The 20,033-nt window shown below is 33.9% G+C and overlaps 1 protein-coding gene and 1 long non-coding RNA gene across 6 annotated transcripts; one reads left to right on the top strand and one right to left on the bottom strand.

The window, feature by feature from the left end:
* Positions 1 to 1,069: 1,069 nt before the first annotated feature.
* LOC139860100 (rust resistance kinase Lr10-like) lies at positions 1,070 to 5,798 on the top strand. The gene is made up of 3 exons (XM_071848874.1): positions 1,070 to 1,361; positions 4,087 to 4,122; positions 4,696 to 5,798. Exons 1-3 carry the CDS (start codon positions 1,070 to 1,072, stop codon positions 5,796 to 5,798), a joined length of 1,431 nt encoding a protein of 476 aa, XP_071704975.1.
* A 563-nt stretch (positions 5,799 to 6,361) lies between these two features.
* LOC139857060 (uncharacterized) lies at positions 6,362 to 11,193 on the bottom strand. 5 transcript variants are annotated; one of them, XR_011762324.1, is made up of 5 exons: positions 10,901 to 11,193; positions 8,256 to 10,453; positions 7,903 to 8,020; positions 7,334 to 7,795; positions 6,362 to 7,206 (listed from the first exon to the last, which is right to left on the bottom strand). It is a non-coding gene; the product is annotated as an uncharacterized lncRNA (long non-coding RNA). The 5 variants fall into 5 exon arrangements; XR_011762323.1 differs by lacking the exon at positions 7,903 to 8,020 and having other exon boundaries at positions 7,334 to 7,844; positions 8,256 to 8,711; positions 8,786 to 10,453; XR_011762325.1 differs by lacking the exon at positions 7,903 to 8,020 and having other exon boundaries at positions 7,334 to 7,844; positions 10,901 to 10,963; positions 11,053 to 11,191.
* Positions 11,194 to 20,033: the final 8,840 nt, after the last annotated feature.

Here is a 20,033-nt window from a genome sequence, read left to right as displayed (position 1 = left end):
TCGATTGTATGAGACACACGGTCGATTGTCTGACAAAATTTGGGCAGCACTTCGTTACTCAATAAGCCTTTGGTATTACAAACTCACACGGCCGACTGTCTATCTCCCTCGGTCGATTGTATATCACACACGGTCGAGTGACTGAACTCACACGGCCGATTGACTTAAGGAAACTCACACGGTTTAACTGAAAGACACACGGTCGGTTTACTACCTCAATCGGTCGATCTAAGGACTCACACGGTCGGTTGTCAAGACACACACGGCCGAGTGTGTTCTTGACAGATGCAGGTCGACTATTAGGGTTTTCTAGACCAAAATCGATTTTACAGTCGATTTTTGATGAAAAACACTAAACCAAAACGTAGAGAACACTTGAAAAGACTCCAGAAACACCTTTTGACAACGAAAACACCAACTATAACGTAGAAAAAGAGATTAAATGATTAAAACACAAAAAACACCAAAAACACCAACTTTTTGACCCAAAAACGATTTTGATCAAGCAAAACCATAGACTCCAGCTCTGATACCACTTTGTAGACGTTTATTCACGGATCTTAGGTCGCTTGCTAACTATCCTAGAGGCGTAATTCACTAGAATAGGGTTAAACCGAGATATGAGTCGTATCGGGATCGAATAGATCAAACCTAGGACAAGAACTAGATTAGATCGACGCCTAAACGATATATTTCGGTGGTATATGGTGTTAGGGTACTCTGGAGACGAAAACCAGTCGCCTAGGGTAAATGGGGTGATTAACCTCAACCAAGAAGACTCATCCCGTATATATACTGCAAGTCAGACACACTCGGTCGAGTGTGTCTCTCAGTCGGTCGACTGAGTAACACAGTCGGTCGAGTGTGTACACACACTCGGTCGACTGTGTGTGCAGTTTAACATATTGATTATTTAACAAATTAAGTACTCACAATCACAAACGTAATCAATAGTCACAAGTAAACATTATTACATAACCGAATGTGTTAAACGTAAAGATAAACTACGGCTGGGGATTCATGCACCAACACCCCATTAATAAAAAACGTGACAAGTGATCTTAGATTCATGATCGAAAACTACGACTCAAAAAATAAACTCCTTTTGTTATCGAAATGTTCACGTAATATTTCATCGAGTTTTGATAAGTATAAGATCAGCTCATGTGATGATGATCAGTATGTTATGTTGAACAATGATGTGAATTTTGATAACGTGGCAAGACATTGTGGTAACATAGTCGAGACACCGGTGGATGGCGATATGGTGGTTGATGGTGGGAATTATGCGGATGTGGTTGAACAAGGTTTTGTGATCCGATGGTTAGCGGGAGATTGTGGGGATTGTAGAAAAAGTGGAGGTAGGTGTGGCGTTAATACGATGAATCTTCAGTTTCGGTGTTTTTGCACAGATAGACCACATTATGTGACTTGCCTATCCGGTAAGAACTTGTATGTTATGCTTCAACACTTTTACGTTCTTATAACAATATTTCATTCAATTGATTATTACTACTGTAGACTGTAGTATATATTTAGTGCCGGATCCAGAACTATTTTTAGACAGGAGCAAAAATTTAATAAAAAAATCTGAATATTCATTAAAAAATTATATAAAAACAACACAAGCTGCAGGTTTTGAAATTGGACCATATGCTTAATTAGCAAGATGCTCTAAACAACTGAGCTAAGATCAATCTTACATAATATACTAGAAGGTAATGCACGTGCGTTACACGACTTGCCTCAAATTTTACTATTTTAAAATTCGTGTTCCGAATAGTTAAAGTCATGGCAGGAGTTGGTTGAAAACATATTAACATCGAAGTGAAAGCAGATGTTGGTCCCATTATGCAAGTAGTCAAGTAGCATTTTGTGCATATGTTTTGTTTGCCACTATAAAAATCTGCACATTCAGGTCATATATATTAACGTATGATGAAACTATATATAAACAAAAGTTTAGTAAATATGGTCAAATAAGTTAACAAATGATGCCAAAATATATTATAAAACTTACATATTGTAGTACGATTCATAATATCTAAATTCATAATATTATGAATCGTACTACAATATGTAAGTTTTATAATATATTTTGGCCTCATTTGTTAACTTATTTGACCACATTTACTAAACTTTTGTTTATATATAGTTTCATCATACGTTAATACATATTACCTGAATGTGCAGATTTTCATAGTGGCAAACAAAACATATGCACAAAATTCTACTTGACTACTTGCATAATGGGACCAACATCTGCTTTTACTTCAATGTTAATATGTTTTCAACCATCTCCCTCCATTACTCTAACCATTCGGAACACGAATTTCAAAATAGTGAAACTTGATATAAGTCGTGCAACGCACGGGCATTGCATTATAGTATATTATGCAAGGTTGATCTTAGCTTAGTTGATTTAGAGCATCTTGATAATTAAGCATATGGTCCAATTTCAAAACCTGCAGCTTGTGTTGTTTTAATATAACTTTTTAATGCATATTCAGATTTTTTTATCAAATTTTTTCCCCCATCGAAAAATAGTTCTGGATCCACCATTGCTTACCCCCTATCCATTCTCTTCTTCAATTCTTCGATACCTGCTTCTTCAATATCTTCATTAAACATTCAAACCTTCAAAGTTACGCATCTTCACTATTTTCTTCCATAAAATTTCACAAAAATTAAACTTTGGCTACCGAGTGCACCTGATCCCGGTTGCCCTAAGTTGAATCCGCCTTTTTCAGTGGTGTCACTGGTGAAAAACTTAAATATTGTTCTCATACATCGCGTATTTTACTGGTGTCCCGTGCTACCACTCAAGCTCTACTAGATCTGCCATTGGAACCGCATTACAGGGATCCGAACCTTAAACCATCCCGAGGGGCGGGCGGGTCCGACCCGGGTCATGAATACGGGTCGGTAAAACCTCCTCGGACAATCCGGCTTTCAGGAACAAAATCTCACAGATATTTTTAAGGGGATAGACTCGAACTTAAGACCTCCCCACCCTCATCCCAATACATAAGTGTAAAGGGGTGTACCACTGGACCACAAGGTTAGTATTTGGCACTTTTACTATTGCAGCTACACTTTAAGCCCTTTAACTTCAATTTAGCAATCCAACAAGCCCTTGATTTCAAGCCTTAAACCACAAATGAATCCATCTTTACGTCATCACATTCTCAATCATTCAAAATAATCTACACAAAATAGTTGAATATTCAAATTATATAACTCAAGTTAGATCGATAAATCGAAGTGTACATTTTATCACCTTCTTTCACCCTCTTTTCTTTTTCTTCTCTAAGCTAAACTGTCGTACTAGGATTCACTAATCAACATATAAACAGAATTAATAATACGAATTTAGATGAAGAACAAGATGGACCAGAATGATTTCTTTAACCAAATGTTTGCTACAACTTCCAAATCATTACAGAACTTCGTTGAACAAATCTTATTTACTCTAAACATAAAATATAATGATACTAACAGTGATGGTTGTTTTGCGATGATGATGAATACCAATGATGATGACGGTTTTGATGAAGAAGGGAGGGAATTGGTACTTTTCTTTTGCGTGTGAGCGCGCGCGTAATGTGAAGGTTAATGCTAAGTGTGTGGTTAATTATTTTGTTAAGGATTGATTTTTTGAATTAATGGTACTAATTGAAAAATCAATATTTTGAGAAATTTGTGCGTGGTGATCGGATGGAATAAATCACAAACAAAATCAGAGGATTTTGTTTACAATAATATGGGAGTGGTTGTTGACTAACGTTCATTAGTCTCAGTTAGTCCTAAGACTAACGGTGTAAAGGTTTAGGACTGAAGGTATAATAGTTTAGGACTAGAAGTGTAAACCAATTCTAACGTTTCCTAATTAATACTACTACATAGTTACAACACACGTCATATATCATCATATCATATGGAGTATATAAAATATATATCTAACATCTTCCTTTAGCCTTATTATAAGGATAGTGGAACAAATACGTTTAACACTTTTAACTATTTCGTAAATTGTTCTACCGTCATATGATTTTTAACTTACTGTTTGTTTTTTGGCTAATGCAGATAAGAGCAACACAAATATCAGATTGATCATTGGAGGTATGCATCTTCGAAACTAGCTACTCTTTATCATAAACATAATTTTAGTTGGCTTGACCCCAAGGTTGAAAAAGAGTCGAGACGGGGCCGAAACGGTAGCAACCTCAAAACGTCGAAACGGGAAAAACGGGGTCGAGACGGGTCGAAACGGATGTTGACTAATGTTGACTTTTTATATATATAAATATATATTTACACATATTTTAGAGCTAAAAAATCTTCGTTGACAAGTTTGTACCTATAATTGCTATTAGCGTTAATATAATACAAAATGGAATACTAAACTAAGTCAATTTTGATTGATTTGACCGACTTATGACCGATTTTAACAGAATTTCTGAGTTTTGACCGGCGTTGACCCAATTTTTCCTGCATTTGACTTGACTTTTGACCGTTGACCGGCTTATAAGAAAACGGGACGGGGTCGAAACGGTTTAGCCACCAAAACGCCGCAACGGGCGTCGCAACGGACGCAACGGACGCCGTTTACAACAGTGCTTGACCCACTACGTCATGTTCTTCATGATAAATTTATAATCAAACTAACATGATTACATCCATTGAATGTTTCAGCTCTCAGTGTAAGAGCTGTGATAATATTAATCTTCATAATCTTGTGGCGAAAACTGAAATATGGATGGAGAAAAAAGGTGAAGTACAATATCAATGCGGAAAATTTTCTGAAGAATAACAAATTCTTGGCTCCAAACAGGTACTCTTATTCAGAGATAAAAAAGATGACAAACTCCTTTCAAGACAAACTAAGGCAAGGTGGTTTCGGTTCTGTTTATAAAGGAATACTAAACAACCAAAGTCTGGTAGCAGTGAAGGTTTTAAGTGAACTGAAAGGAAATGGAGAAGATTTCATTAATGAAGTTTCGAGTGTTAGTAGGACTTCTCATGTTAATATTGTCAGTCTTGTGGGATTTTGTTTAGAAGGTCATCAAAGAGCTTTGATCTATGAATTCATGCCTAATGGTTCCCTAGAGAAATTCATATATGGTCGGAGTTCTTCACATTGTAGTCAACTTGGGTGGGAAAAGTTGCACGGGATTGCAATTGGGATTGCTAGAGGCTTAGAATACTTGCATAGGGGTTGTAACACACGGATCTTACATTTTGATATAAAGCCTCATAATATTTTATTGGATCAAGAATTTTGTCCGAAGATATCTGACTTTGGGCTAGCAAAGTTGTTCCCTGAGAAAATGAGCATGATATCAATGTCTAATATGAGAGGAACCCCTGGTTATATTGCTCCTGAAGTGTTCTCAAGATGTTTTGGAGGGGTTTCGCACAAATCAGACGTTTATAGTTATGGAATGATGATTTTAGAAATGGTGGGAGGGAGGAGAAATATCGAAGTTGAAGTTGATCATACAAGTGAAATTTATTTTCCTCATTGGATATATAAAAAGCTTGAATTACAAGAACAACTTGGACTACACGAGATTGTGAACGATGAAGAAAATGCGATGGCAAGGAAGATGATTATCGTTGGGTTATGGTGCATACAAACTAATCCATCGAGTCGTCCAACAATTACCAAGGTGTTGGAAATGTTAGAAGGCGGATTAGAGTTATTGGACATCCCTCCAAAACCTTATATGGTCTCTCCATCACGATCACCATCAAGATCACAAGCTAGATCAGTTGATTCCTCGGTTACATATTAGTCATATGCTTAATTGTTACTCAGTTACCAAAACCTTTAATGTTTGTCTTTTATTAATTGCAATGTGGCAGACACAACATTAAACCTATAAGGATTATACTAACAAGAAGCATTAAACCTATAAGGATTATACTAACAAGAAGCGGGTACTCGTTGATCGGGAGCTAACTCCGTGATGTTCTACTTCCAATGCTAAAATATATACTAAAGATTTCTAACAAAAAGTTTAACAGTTGCAAATCAAGGGGGTGTTTGGCGCGTAGCTTATTGGAGCTTATGGAAGCTTATTGGAGCTTGAGCTTGTGATTATAATAAGCTACAAGTCATAAGCTTTGTTTGGTTGACAAAAAAAGTAAAGCTTATGAAAATCATAAGCTCTGAAAAAATAAGCTACTTGTAGTAGCTTATGAAAAAAAAAGTAGAGCTTATGAACTGAAAAATAAACTTCAGCTAGTTTACCAAACATTTATAAAAAATAATAAGCTCCAGCTACCACCTTCAAAAACAAGTTCCAGCTCCAGCTCCTGCTCATAAGCTTCAGCTTCAGCTCCAGCTATAAGCTCCAGCTCCAACTACTTTCGTCCAAACACACCCCAAGTGAATCTTGATGTTAATATCACTTAATACAGATACTCACTAATGCGAAAATGTTAGGATTATTGAATAATACAATTCAATTATCTTGTCTAGTTTTATATTTAGAGTATGTTTGGATGAAACTAGCTGGAGCTGGAGCTTATAGCTGGAGCTTATGGACTAGAGCTGGAGCTGGAGCTTATTTTTAAAGTTGGAAGCTGGAGCTTATTATTTTTTATAAGTGTTTGGTAAACTAGCTGGAGCTTATTTTGTAGTTCATAAGCTCTACTTTTTTTCATAAGCTACTAGAAGTAGCTTATTTTTCTAGAGCTTATGATTTTCATAAGCTCTACTTTTTATGTCTACCAAACAAAAGCTTATTACTTGGAGCTTATTAAAATCATAAGCTCAAGCTCCTATAAGTTTTCATAAGCTCCCATAAGCTCCTCTACCAAACACACCCTTAGTTGAATGAAGGTGTATGAAAATATGAAACGAGTGGGAAGCATTTTTGAACAGAAACTAGAATATACAATTCTGCAGAGCGCCTTCATAACTCCATGGACCCTGGTAGCAGATATGCAAACAATAAAGGGACAGCCAATCTTCCAAACTTTATGGCATAAATTCCAAACCAAGTCATCAAATTTTATGGCACCTTTCGCACAATGTGAAAAAACACCAAGAATTTCGTACCTCCCATATTCATCAACGAGCATGCCCTCCATCTCTCTGATAGGACCATCCACAGCCCGTTCCGATCGAGATAGACGCTTGGAGATAACCACACCAGAAGCATCATCATTTGAGGATTTGATATCCTCTATACAGACCTTAAGCCAAAATTTTGAAAGCCAAAATTTTGAAAGCCTAAATTAATATATATATCAGCTCAAATTAGGTTTAAAAGAAAAAAATAAAGCAAACCAAATTATACTGAGAAAGAAGAGATGTAATCACTTTTAGGCAGTGTTGTAAATCTCCTTATTTCTCCCCGAGATCTCATTTTTGGAAGGCCGCCGAGATGAGATGTCCATCTCCCGAGATTTCTCAGTCAACGGGGTCAAACTTGGTCAAAGCCACAATTTCTTGAATTTTCTCGCCCGTTTCTCGAATTTTTTTCATAAAATCTCGTAATTTTTCGGATTTTCTCGCTCATTTCTTCGATTTACTTGTGTAAAATCTCATAAAAATGTATATAAATGTACGTAAATTTATTTATTTATAAATATTTATATTACAAAAACTAAAAAGTCAACGTAAGTCAAAGCCCGAGATCTCCCCGAGATATTTCCGAGATGCCGAGATCTCCCCAAAAATGTCCAAACGAGATCTCCCTGAGATCCGAGAACTCCAACCTTGCTTTACTCGAGAGCATTAGCACTGGTGGAGCAGCAGCTACTATAAGACGAGGCAATGTTGCTGCTTGAACACAACTCAAGGGATATAAGAAGCTCCAGCGATTTTAATACTTTCCATAACAAAATGAAAATTTAAAAAAAAAAAAGTAAAAAACTAGAAAATCCTACCTTACTGTGAATGAGAGCACTATGTAATGGAATATACTAGAAAGATAATAACCATCCATTCCATTCTTAGATGAAAGCTGGATTCATTTTCCAATTTTCAGGTAACAAGTTCAACAACCTGCTAGTAAATAAAATTTCATGTAAAAAGATGTACTCCCAACCAATCAGACATTTTCAAAAACAATTTCACCATAATTATGAACATGTTTTCTACAATAAAATTATGTAAATAACAACTCATTAAAGGCACCACCAACACACGCATCAAACCTTAATATACAGAATCTAGTATCTACTATAACCATAACATATACATGTTAATGTATATATGAGTAAGTCTGTACGTTTCATACCTCATTAGCAATACCATGTTTGGCGCAGTCGAATGCGTGTCTCATTACACACCCAATGCTTTCTTTAGTTCTCGAAAGTGTTTCTATCATTCCCTCAAAAACATCACGAGCACTAAGAGACCCTCTGCAGCATGATGTCCTGAACTGGTCATTCTCTCCTAAACTCTAGCAGTTCAAACTGATCATTTGATACACACTGATGATTCACCCTAGAGGATGGAGAATCAAGTGATGTCATTGTTCCAGCAAGTGATGTCATAAGTCCAGGGCCTGCTGGCAGAACATCAGAAATGGACCAGGACTCCTACCAATTGTTTCACTGTTTGTCATATGTGAAGAATTAATTAAGCCTGTCATGCATATGGTTGTGATTGAACTTGCTATCGTTTTGTTTGCGCAACTGCAGTCAGATCCCTCAATGACTTTTTTGAGTCAGCCAGCCGAAAGACTTCTGACCTAAATCACCCAAAACAATAACGTCAGCACTATGACTCTATGTATGTACAGTACTTTCTATAACAGAATAATACCAATCAATATAAAATAAATTGATATCACTTGGTTTTCTTGATACAGCTGAAGTAATAGTGACCCGTGTACTTGACTTTATAGTAGATTTTGGCATCTCAACATAGAAGGCTCGTTTCAACGATGTCGACCATCATTTTACCGTACCAACAGTAACTTCATTCTTGCTCGCATTTGTTTAAACGTTCCTTTTGGAAAATATGTGACAGTGACAAATTGAGCGTAGAAAAAGATAGGTTATCTACCGGACCAAAAAAGAAAGTCTACGAAGGACTGTGAGACAGACGAATGGGTAAACAAAAATATACTCTAGCTTGTTTGTAGGTGAGGATTGCCGGAGTGTCGTTCCAGAGTTCAATCAAAAATAATAAGTGGCATGTTGTGTATCAATTTTGTAAGTGTACACTACACAAACACGTAAATATTGTATTCATTCATATGGTTGGTAATGAAATTAATGAAGCACGTTAATCGTTAGAATGACAAAAATTGATGAAAGAAAATTAAAAGAGGTCAATTATATCCACAAAAACAACCGCGCACGAATGAATCTGGATATTTCCGTAAAAATTTGCGGAATGACCCGCTGTGAAGTATTAACAAGTATTATCACATTTCTAATTAATGGCTTTGAAGATTTAAAATATACTTATTTTTTGAAATTTTTATGTTAATATTTATCAGCTTGTGACTACTTTGAGTTATCGAGGATAGTGCTTAACTGTTTTACAAATGGGCAACACGAATTTAAAGATGGGCGTAAGAACCACGGTGAGCTAAACTCAGTTGACTAAACAAATAGAGAATCTTTGAATGAACGTTTACCAGAAATTCAGGACGTAATAGAAAAATTGATGAACCAACCTGCCAGGTTGATTTTAGTTTCTTACACATACAAAAATTCTACACAAATCTACCTGGAAGGTTAGTTCATCATCTTTTTTTATTACGTCATGAATCCCCGGTAAACGTTCCTTTAGAGATCCTAAATTTATTTCTGAGTTTATATCACTGCGGTTCTTACAATCATCTTTAAACTCGTGCCGCCAATTTGTAAATCAGTCAAAGTAATATCCTCTATAACCCAAAATAGTCGCAAGCTGAAAAATAATAACATAATTTTGAAAAAAAAAATAAGCAAACTCAAATCTTAAAAAACCATAAATTAGACATTTAACAAGTGTACCGTAGTAATCATTAATACTTAGTCGCATATTTTAGCGGAATTATCCACTATCAAAATATTGAATAGATTGAGATTCATGTATGTCCGGTTATTCTCGTGGATATGAATGACTCTTACTATTTCTTCTATTAATTTTACCATTTAACGAGTAGCACGTTTCACATCAGTGAATACATAATTTACGTGTTCGTGTAGTGTATATTTACAAAGTTGGTACGCAACATTACACTTATTATTTTCAATTGAAAACTAAACTCCGCGAACATGAACAATATTCAGGCAATCATCGCCAACCATCAAGCTAGGGTATATTTTCGGAAATTTTCGCTCACAACTACATTTTTTTCACGGAAAGACCCTTCATAGACTTGATTTTTTGGTCGTGTAGATAACATGTTATCTTTTTCTACGCCCATGGTTACTGTCACATATTTACGAAAAGTCACATTTACGCATTCTTCCCACAGCTAATTCATCATTGTCACTAACATAAAGAAACAACACAAAAAAAGAGGATGTCTGATCATCCATTTTAAAAGAAAAAAACTGTTCTACCACAATAATGTGGACAAGGTTTGTGAAAGACAACGGCTGAATCACAAGAATAGCATAATATGATTAAACTTAAAAAAACTTTTATTAATCGATAGTAATTAAATACCTTATATTGTTACGGTACAAGGTATTTATGATAAAATAACCCCAACCCTAAAATTAATTATTTTCTTAATCATAATTTAAATCAAACACTGAAAAATAAAAAAATACTACTGATAAATAGATAACTTGGCCCTAAGTATAGACCCTACAACCAACCTTTAACTCGGTTCCACGTCACGCAAGAAAGGAATTGTTTGAACATATTCAGTTGTTAATACAAACCTATAATTTAACACAAAAAATCATGTTTAAATAAAAACGAATTACAAACCTTGATTTAGCCATTATATGTAGCAGTTGAGATTCTGTGGTTTTTGTATTCCGATAACAAACCCTAGAACGAATTCGGGGGAGAAAAAACGCGTGTTATGTACTATATGACTAGGAAAAAAGGACGAAAGATAAAAGGGGGAGGAAGTCAACCGGATCTTCAGCAGGATGCCGGAGGCTGATGACGGCGTCGATTGTTAGCTAGGGTTTCTTATGTTTTACTGTATTTTTTAAGGGGTTGGAACTTGAAGAGAGGGAGTTTTACTTTAACCCGATTTGAACAAGTTGAAAAATAGATCGGCAACTTTACTCCCTCGCTCACAAATTAAAAAAAAAAAAAAAAAAAAAAAAGACTTTTATCACATTATTCTTTTTCATTTATAAATGTGAAACATCTCAAAATTAAATACTTAACTATAAATTTGAGACAGAAGGAGTACTAATTAGAACGTGGAGTCAATATTCTTTTTTTTTTTCTATCAAAAGACGGTGTCAACATTCTTTATATTTCAAAAAAAGAACAAAAAAACAAATGTTTATTTTATATGGTAACAAATTAAAAGTTTTTTTGTTTCTGTTTCTGAAAAAAAACGAAAAATTATCTCAATATACTAATTTACATAGTGCCTTACTCCCTCTGTGAAGTTACTATTTCCTTTGAAGTGATTTGTCATTTTACATATTTTTCAAGGTATTTTGGTCATCTTATCTCGTTCGCCAGCCTCATACTTAAAGGTTCTAAGGTTTCTATTTCCCAGTTTATACTAAAACATTTTCTTGGAAATAGAAAAGGAAGCCAAAAAAATTACAACAAACAAAGTCACGTTGAGAGTCACGTTGAGGTTCCAAAGCACATTAAACTACGTCTTACGAACTAATCAAACATAAGCTAACTAAAAGTGAGTCTCGCCACGTACCAACAAACTAACAAACAAGGCATACTAAAGAAATTGATATAAAACAAAATGAAAAATTACCTAACAAAGATAACGATACCAAACTAACAAGACACAAAGAAACCCACTAACCGCCAATGTCTTTGCCATTCCTATTCTTGGGACTCGACAATGAAACCGCATCACCGATGTTGTTGTCTACACCTTTGCTCGCACAAGTTCAAGAAAAAGTTGAACCGTATCCGGTCCCGTCACCGACGAGAGTACCCGACGAAAGGGGAGTCGAACCTTGCTCCCTAAACTCATCAAAAAAAAAAAACCCCCACCTTTAACGACTGACCAGAACTCGAACCCACGTAAGACCAATTACAAGACCCGACCACCAGAGCGTCCTTGAAAGTATTTTGGATCAAAAACTCTTCTTCTTAACATTTTCCTTCACCTAGGACCAAATTTCTTCAACCCGGTCCCACAAAATTTACTCGAGTGCTTAATCAAATCCATGCAAAAACATTTACACGCCACATTCGCACAAATACATAACTTTCTACCCGCAACATTGCCGGTAGCTACAAAAGCTAAATTGTCTACCAACCGGGCGTCATTGAAAACCGCTCTCCCCGAACTAAAACCATCCCTCTTCAATCCATTACACACACTCAATTCCGATGCGATTGACCGAGAAGCATCCGAACCCGAACCAACATCCTCGATCACGTTCAATTTCCTTTTTTGTTGACGAAACCTTGACCTTCAACTGCTATATCTATCTCCGAGTATTGTGCAATGTACGCAACCGAACTCACATTTTGCCCATCCCCACATCATCAACACTAAATGATGTACCTTTAACGATTGCCCCCAATCTTTAATCGACACATTTTTCTTAATTCCAAAATTTAGCTTAACCGAACCCACTGCACTACCTGGATCAGAAGTCATAACATCAGTGTTAGAATTAGTGTGCACGTCATAACACAAATCTATACTACCGATTATATACAGGCTTATGGGGTCACACACTTTAGCATTTAGACACCATTATTATATATTGTTGATATATAATTATAACCTATAGTTCGAAAGGCATATTTAATTAAATATTATTTAATTGAATATAATTTACTCAATGGCTCCTTAAATATTAAATGGGCTTATTTTAGTTTAAAATATATTAAAATGAAAATGGGCTCTTGATTGTTTTTAATGGGTACACAAATAAAAGTAACAAAATAGGTTGTTGTATTACTTATCCACCGACAGTCAAAAGGAATAAAAAGAATAAAAGGGGAATATCCTTTTGGTTTTTGTTTATATACGGAAAAAAACGATAATAGGGGTTGGTGGTTTTTCGTTTGTCAAAAACTCAATCATTTTGTTTTAGTCAAAATGCATAAAAAGAAAAGAAGGGATGCAGTAACATGAGTATGAATTTGATATAAAACAACATAAATAAATAAAGGTTTAACCTTTTTGTTGGTGACTAATATCACTACGAGAATTCAAGCAAATACAGTTTGTTTCTTTTTGAGTATTCGACTAAAAGTAATATTAGATATTACTTTCGGTTATAAACGGACTAGCATCCGATTGGTGTTGCTCGACGTGCTGTGTGGATCAACCATGGAGATATTCATACACTTTGAATATGTTTCAACCTAGACATGGAGAGTTCTTTCTACAGTTCTTGCATCGCTCACTAAAGGTATATCTAAACTCCTCTTTGTGAATTTATTAGTTGACAATTATTAGTGGTGTAATTGGATCTTGTTGGGATCGTTAATCGTGTGAATGTTTTACTTGAAAGTTTATAATAAAATAAATGATGTTTATTTTAAAGTTAATAAAAGATGTTTATTTTTCATGTTCCGCTGCGTTTATAAAATCTAAAAGTACACACGGTTTTCCATCAGTGGTATCAGAGCCGCTTTTACACCGTTTTAATTGTCGGGTGTTTATTCTTTAGATCTAGCTTTGGGGTGCATTGGTAAAAGTCGAAACCTTTTTGATTTTTTAAAGTCAACGCGGTTGATTTAGACTTAATCTCATGACGCACAAATATATTGAAAGAATATCACTATTTTAAATTGTAGATTTAATTGTTATGGCTTGAATATTTATTATAATTATTGATTGTTGTATTCCATGGTTATACACATGCATTGTAACCATGGACAAGCCATATATAAGGTTTAATAATGTAGTTATTAAAATTGTGATTGCATATATAGCCCTTAATGCACCGACCTATGTGTTTGATTATATGTGAATGTTATGATTGCTGGTCATGACAATATTATGTCATGTTGATTAATTATTTTATTAGAAAGGCCATTTTGAAGTCAAAGTTGTATTATATATATTTTTTATTTTCATAGTATTGTTTTTATGTTTATTCTAAATTGTAAAAGTATTAGATTAGTTGTATTTTTCAATTTTAAATAAATATAATAAGATGAAGATTGAAGATAAAAATGCAATGTGGAGTTTGACTTAGAAGATGGCGAACAGGTCAAGTTAACAACGATGGTGTTTTTGACAAGTTTTCACTTGGTACTTGAATCAAGTGGGAGCTGTGGTATTGTCCTTAGTTTGACCTCTTGATCTCATGTCGGCTCATGGAATCAAGCATAGGATTTTTGGGCTAGGCTATGTATGTGTGTGTGCATGGTTGTGTTTTATTTTACGCATTTATATTTAATTGTTGATTATAATATATGCTAAATGTTTTTGATGAAAACATCAAATAAAACTAGTAACGAGTTTCAAAGATTAAAATTGATGATTTTAAAAGTTAAACTCTAACGAGTTTAAAGTTAAATATTTTTTTTTAAACTCAAATAATATATATGGGCGACATCTTTTAAAATTGTTTTAAAATGATACACGTTTGTGTATTTGTTATATTTTTATATCTTATAAATTAAATAACAAATTAGACGCACAAACATAATTGACATATACAATTGGTTAAAATGTTTTTAACTAATAGTGTAGTGAATCTTGTGTGCATGCATTATTCGTTGACACGAACTTTTTCTAAAATACCCGTCAAATTTAAGTCATGCCATCCAATGAGCTTGCAAACACTCCTCATTATTTTTATGATCTAGTGAGACTAGGCTGAATTATAGCCACGAGGTGGATTTTTCTATCTAGTGAGACTAGCGTGAATTTTCACTGTTTCCAAATTGGACGACTTAATCGTATTCACAGTGAGACCTGAGTTCGAGGCAAGGATGGGACAAACATGCCATTAGATAATAGTGGTTTGTTGGACTACATATATTTCTAGGTCCCATAAAGATCTAAGAGTTGTACTTGTAATGCAATTGGTACCCGCTACCTACCAATAGACTCCATAACTGCTAGCTGATCAACAGATGTGGCTATGGAACCTCTATGTGGATCTTAGGCTTTCGTAAATTAATTGTTTTTAAATATTACAAAAACTTGGGTAGTTAATTTATCAAAGCTTAATATCGAAAATACTAAATTGAATCTTATATCTGTTGTAGATTTCAAATAATGAACACGTAAACCAAAACAAACATCTTTCTTTGTTGGAGAAGGATAAACTCAATGTTCAAATTTCCTAGACTGGCACTGCAATCTGAGAATTGTTCTCAAGCATGAATGTAAGTTGAACAAAATTATAACCCTTATCTGATCCTCCTGTTTGCACAGCTCATGCTGCTCAGCAAAATGCTTATCGAAAGTTGTTCGATGAGTAGGAGAAATAGGATGAAAGGGTAAAAAAGAATAAGCAGAATATTTTGTGGAAGGAAATGAAAAATCATTTGCTAGAAAAAATATTCCACCTTCCAAGAAGGAAATCCCAACAAAAGACGCCGAATGTTTCCATTGTGGAAAGATTGGCAATTGGAGAAGGAAGTTGTCCTATCTGTAGTGACCCGAACTTTTCCATGTTCTTATATATTAAATGAAATTGATATTTACATGATTAAATGTTTTCAACATGTTAACCAATCAAACTTGTTAAGACTTGATTAATTGAAATAGGTTTCATATAGACAATTGACCACCCAAGTTGACCGGCGATTCACGAACGTTAAAACTTGTAAAAACTATATGATGACATATATATATATATATATATATATATATATATATATATATATATATATATATATATATATATATATATATATATATATATATATATATATGAAATGTCCCGTTCTTATTGATTAAAAACGTTCCATATTAATTGATTTCGTTGCGAGGTTTTGACCTCTATATGAGACGTTTTTCAAAGACTGCATTCATTTTAAAACAAACCATAACCTTTATTTCATCAATAAAGGTTTAAAAAGCTTTACGTAGATTATCAAATAATGATAATCTAAAATATCCTGTTTACACACGACCATTACATAATGGTTTACAATACAAATATGTTACAACAAAATAAGTTTCTTGAATGCAGTTTTTACACAATATCATACAAGCATGGACTCCAAATCTCGTCCTTATTTAAGTATGCGACAGCGGAAGCTCTTAATAATCACCTGAGAATAAACATGCTTAAAACATCAACAAAAATATTGGTGAGTTATAGGTTTAACCTATATATATCAAATCATAATAATAGACCACAAGATTTCATATTTCAATACACATCCCATACATAGAGATAAAAATCATTCATATGGTGAACACCTGGTAACCGACATTAACAAGATGCATATATAAGAATATCCCCATCATTCCGGGACACCCTTCGGATATGATATAAATTTCGAAGTACTAAAGCATCCGGTACTTTGGATGGGGCTTGTTGGGCCCGATAGATCTATCTTTTGGATTCGCGTCAATTAAGGTGTTTGTTTCCTAATTCTTAGATTACCAGACTTAATAAAAAGGGGCATATTCGATTTCGATAATTCAACCATAGAATGTAGTTTCACGTACTTGTGTCTATTTTGTAAATCATTTATAAAACCTGCATGTATTCTCATCCCAAAAATATTAGATTTTAAAAGTGGGACTATAGCTCACTTTCACAGATTTTTACTTCGTCGGGAAGTAAGACTTGGCCACTGGTTGATTCACGAACCTATAACAATATATACATATATATCAAAGTATGTTCAAAATATATTTACAACACTTTTAATATATTTTGATGTTTTAAGTTTATTAAGTCAGCTGTCCTCGTTAGTAACCTACAACTAGTTGTCCACAGTTAGATGTACAGAAATAAATCGATAAATATTATCTTGAATCAATCCACGACCCAGTGTATACGTATCTCAATATTGATCACAACTCAAACTATATATATTTTGGAATCAACCTCAACCCTGTATAGCTAACTCCAACATTCACATATAGAGTGTCTATGGCTGTTCCGAAATATATATAGATGTGTCGACATGATAGGTCGAAACATTGTATACGTGTCTATGGTATCTCAAGATTACATAATATACAATACAAGTTGATTAAGTTATGGTTGGAATAGATTTGTTACCAATTTTCACGTAGCTAAAATGAGAAAAATTATCCAATCTTGTTTTACCCATAACTTCTTCATTTTAAATCCGTTTTGAGTGAATCAAATTGCTATGGTTTCATATTGAACTCTATTTTATGAATCTAAACAGAAAAAGTATAGGTTTATAGTCGAAAAAATAAGTTACAAGTTATTTTTGTAAAGGTAGTCATTTCAGTCGAAAGAACGACGTCTAGATGACCATTTTAGAAAACATACTTCCACTTTGAGTTTACTCATAATTTTTGGATATAGTTTCATGTTCATAATAAAAATCATTTTCTCAGAATAACAACTTTTAAATCAAAGTTTATCATAGTTTTTAATTAACTAACCCAAAACAGCCCGCGGTGTTACTACGACAGCGTAAATCCGGTTTTACGGTGGTTTTCATGTTTCCAGGTTTTAAATCATTAAGTTAGCATATCATATAGATATAGAACATGTGTTTAGTTGATTTAAAAGTCAAGTTAGAAGGATTAACTTTTATTTGCGAACAAGTTTAGAATTAACTAAACTATGTTCTAGTGATTACAAGTTTAAACCTTCGAATAAGATAGCTTTATATGTATGAATCGAATGATGTTATGAAAATCATTACTACCTCAAGTTCCTTGGATAAACATACTGGAAATGAGAAAAATAGATCTAGCTTCAAAGGATCCTTGGATGGCTTGAAAGTTCTTGAAGCAGAATCATGACACGAAAACAATTTCAAGTAAGATTTCCACTCGAAATAAGATTGTTATAGTTATAGAAATTGAATTAAAGTTCGAATATGATTATTACCTTGTATTAGAAAGATAACCTACTGTAAGTAACAAAGGTTTATTAATCTTGGATGATTACTTGGAATGGATTTAGAAAACTTGGAAGTAAACTTGCAATCTTGGAAGTATTCTGGATTTTATTAAACTAGAACTTTTGGAATTTATGAAGAACACTTAGAACTTGAAGATAGAACTTGAGAGAGATCAATTAGATGAAGAAAATTGAAGAATGAAAGTGTTTGTAGGTGTTTTTGGTCGTTGGTGTATGGATTAGATATAAAGGATATGTAATTTTGTTTTCATGTAAATAAGTCATGAATGATTACTCATATTTTTGTAATTTTATGAGATATTTCATGCTAGTTGCCAAATGATGGTTCCCATATGTGTTAGGTGACTCACATGAGCTGCTAAGAGCTGATCATTGGAGTGTATATACCAATAGTACATACATCTAAAAGCTGTGTATTGTACGAGTACGAATACGGGTGCATACGAGTAGAATTGTTGATGAAACTGAACGAGGATGTAATTGTAAGCATTTTTGTTAAGTAGAAGTATTTTGATAAGTGTCTTGAAGTCTTTCAAAAGTGTATGAATACATATTAAAACACTACATGTATATACATTTTAACCGAGTCGTTAAGTCATCGTTAGTCGTTACCTGTAAATGTTGTTTTGAAACCTTTAGGTTAACGATCTTGTTGAATGTTGTTAAGCCATTGTTTATTATAACAAATGAGATGTTAAATTGTTATATTATCATGATATTATGATATATAATATATCTTAGTATGATATATATACAGTTAAATGTCGTTACAACGATAATCGTTACATATATGTCTCGTTTCGAAATCATTAAGTTAGTAGTCTTATTTTTACATATGTATTTCATTGTTAATACACTTAATAATATATTTACTTATCATTTAACATAATTAACCAAGTGTATCAATATCTTAATATGATTCATATGTACCTAGTAAGACGTTGTTATAACGATAATCGTTATATATATCGTTTTCGAGTTTCTTAAATTAATAGTCTCATTTTTATGTATATAACTCATTGTTAAAATACCTAATGAGATACATACTTATAATAAAATTATGTTAACTATATATATAACCATATATATGTCATCGTATAGTTTTTACAAGTTTTAACGTTCGTGAATCACCGGTTAACTTGGGTGGTCAATTGTCTATATGAAACCTATTTCAATTAATCAAGTCTTAACAAGGTTGATTGCTTAACATGTTGGAAACACTTAATCATGTAAATAACAATTTCATTTTATATATATATAAACATGGAAAAGTTCGGGTCACTACAGTACCTACCCGTTAAATAAATTTCGTCCCGAAATTTTAAGCAGTTGGAGGTGTTGACGTATCTTCTGGAAATAAATGCGGGTATTTCTTCTTCATCTGATCTTCATGCTCCCAGGTGAACTCGGGTCCTCTACGAGCATTCCATCGAACCTTAACAATCGGTATCTTGTTTTGTTTAAGTCTCTTAACCTCACGATCCATTATTTCGACGGGTTCTTCAATGAATTGAAGTTTTTCATTGATTTGGATTTCGTCCAACGGAATAGTGAGATCTTCTTTAGTAAAACATTTCTTCAAATTTGAGACGTGGAAAGTGTTATGTACTGCCGCGAGTTGTTGAGGTAGCTCCAGTTGGTAAGCTACTGGTCCGACACGGTCTATAATCTTGAATGGTCCAATGTACCTTGGATTTAGTTTCCCCCGTTTACCAAATCGAACAACGCCTTTCTAAGGTGAAACCTTAAGCATGATCATTTCTCCAATTTCAAACTCTATATCTTTTCTTTTACTGTCCGCGTAGCTCTTTTGTCGACTCTGGGCGGTTTTCAATCTTTGTTGAATTTGGATGATTTTCTCGGTAGTTTCTTGTATTATCTCCGGACCCGTAATCTGT

This window comes from Rutidosis leptorrhynchoides, chromosome 7, assembly GCF_046630445.1.
Source record: "Rutidosis leptorrhynchoides isolate AG116_Rl617_1_P2 chromosome 7, CSIRO_AGI_Rlap_v1, whole genome shotgun sequence".
NCBI lineage: Eukaryota > Viridiplantae > Streptophyta > Magnoliopsida > Asterales > Asteraceae > Rutidosis > Rutidosis leptorrhynchoides.
The sequence above is the reverse complement of the archived record's forward strand: the minus strand, read 5'-3'. Positions and strand labels throughout refer to the sequence as shown.

Excerpts from the sequence above, each read along its gene's own strand:
- LOC139860100 (XM_071848874.1), top strand. The coding sequence starts at position 1,070 with ATGATCGAAAACTACGACTCAAAAAATAAACTCCTTTTGTTATCGAAA. Across the intron at positions 1,362-4,086 it reads GGATTGTAGAAAAAGTGGAG|ATAAGAGCAACACAAATATC; the intron begins GTAGGTGTGGCG and ends TGGCTAATGCAG. Across the intron at positions 4,123-4,695 it reads TATCAGATTGATCATTGGAG|CTCTCAGTGTAAGAGCTGTG; the intron begins GTATGCATCTTC and ends TGAATGTTTCAG.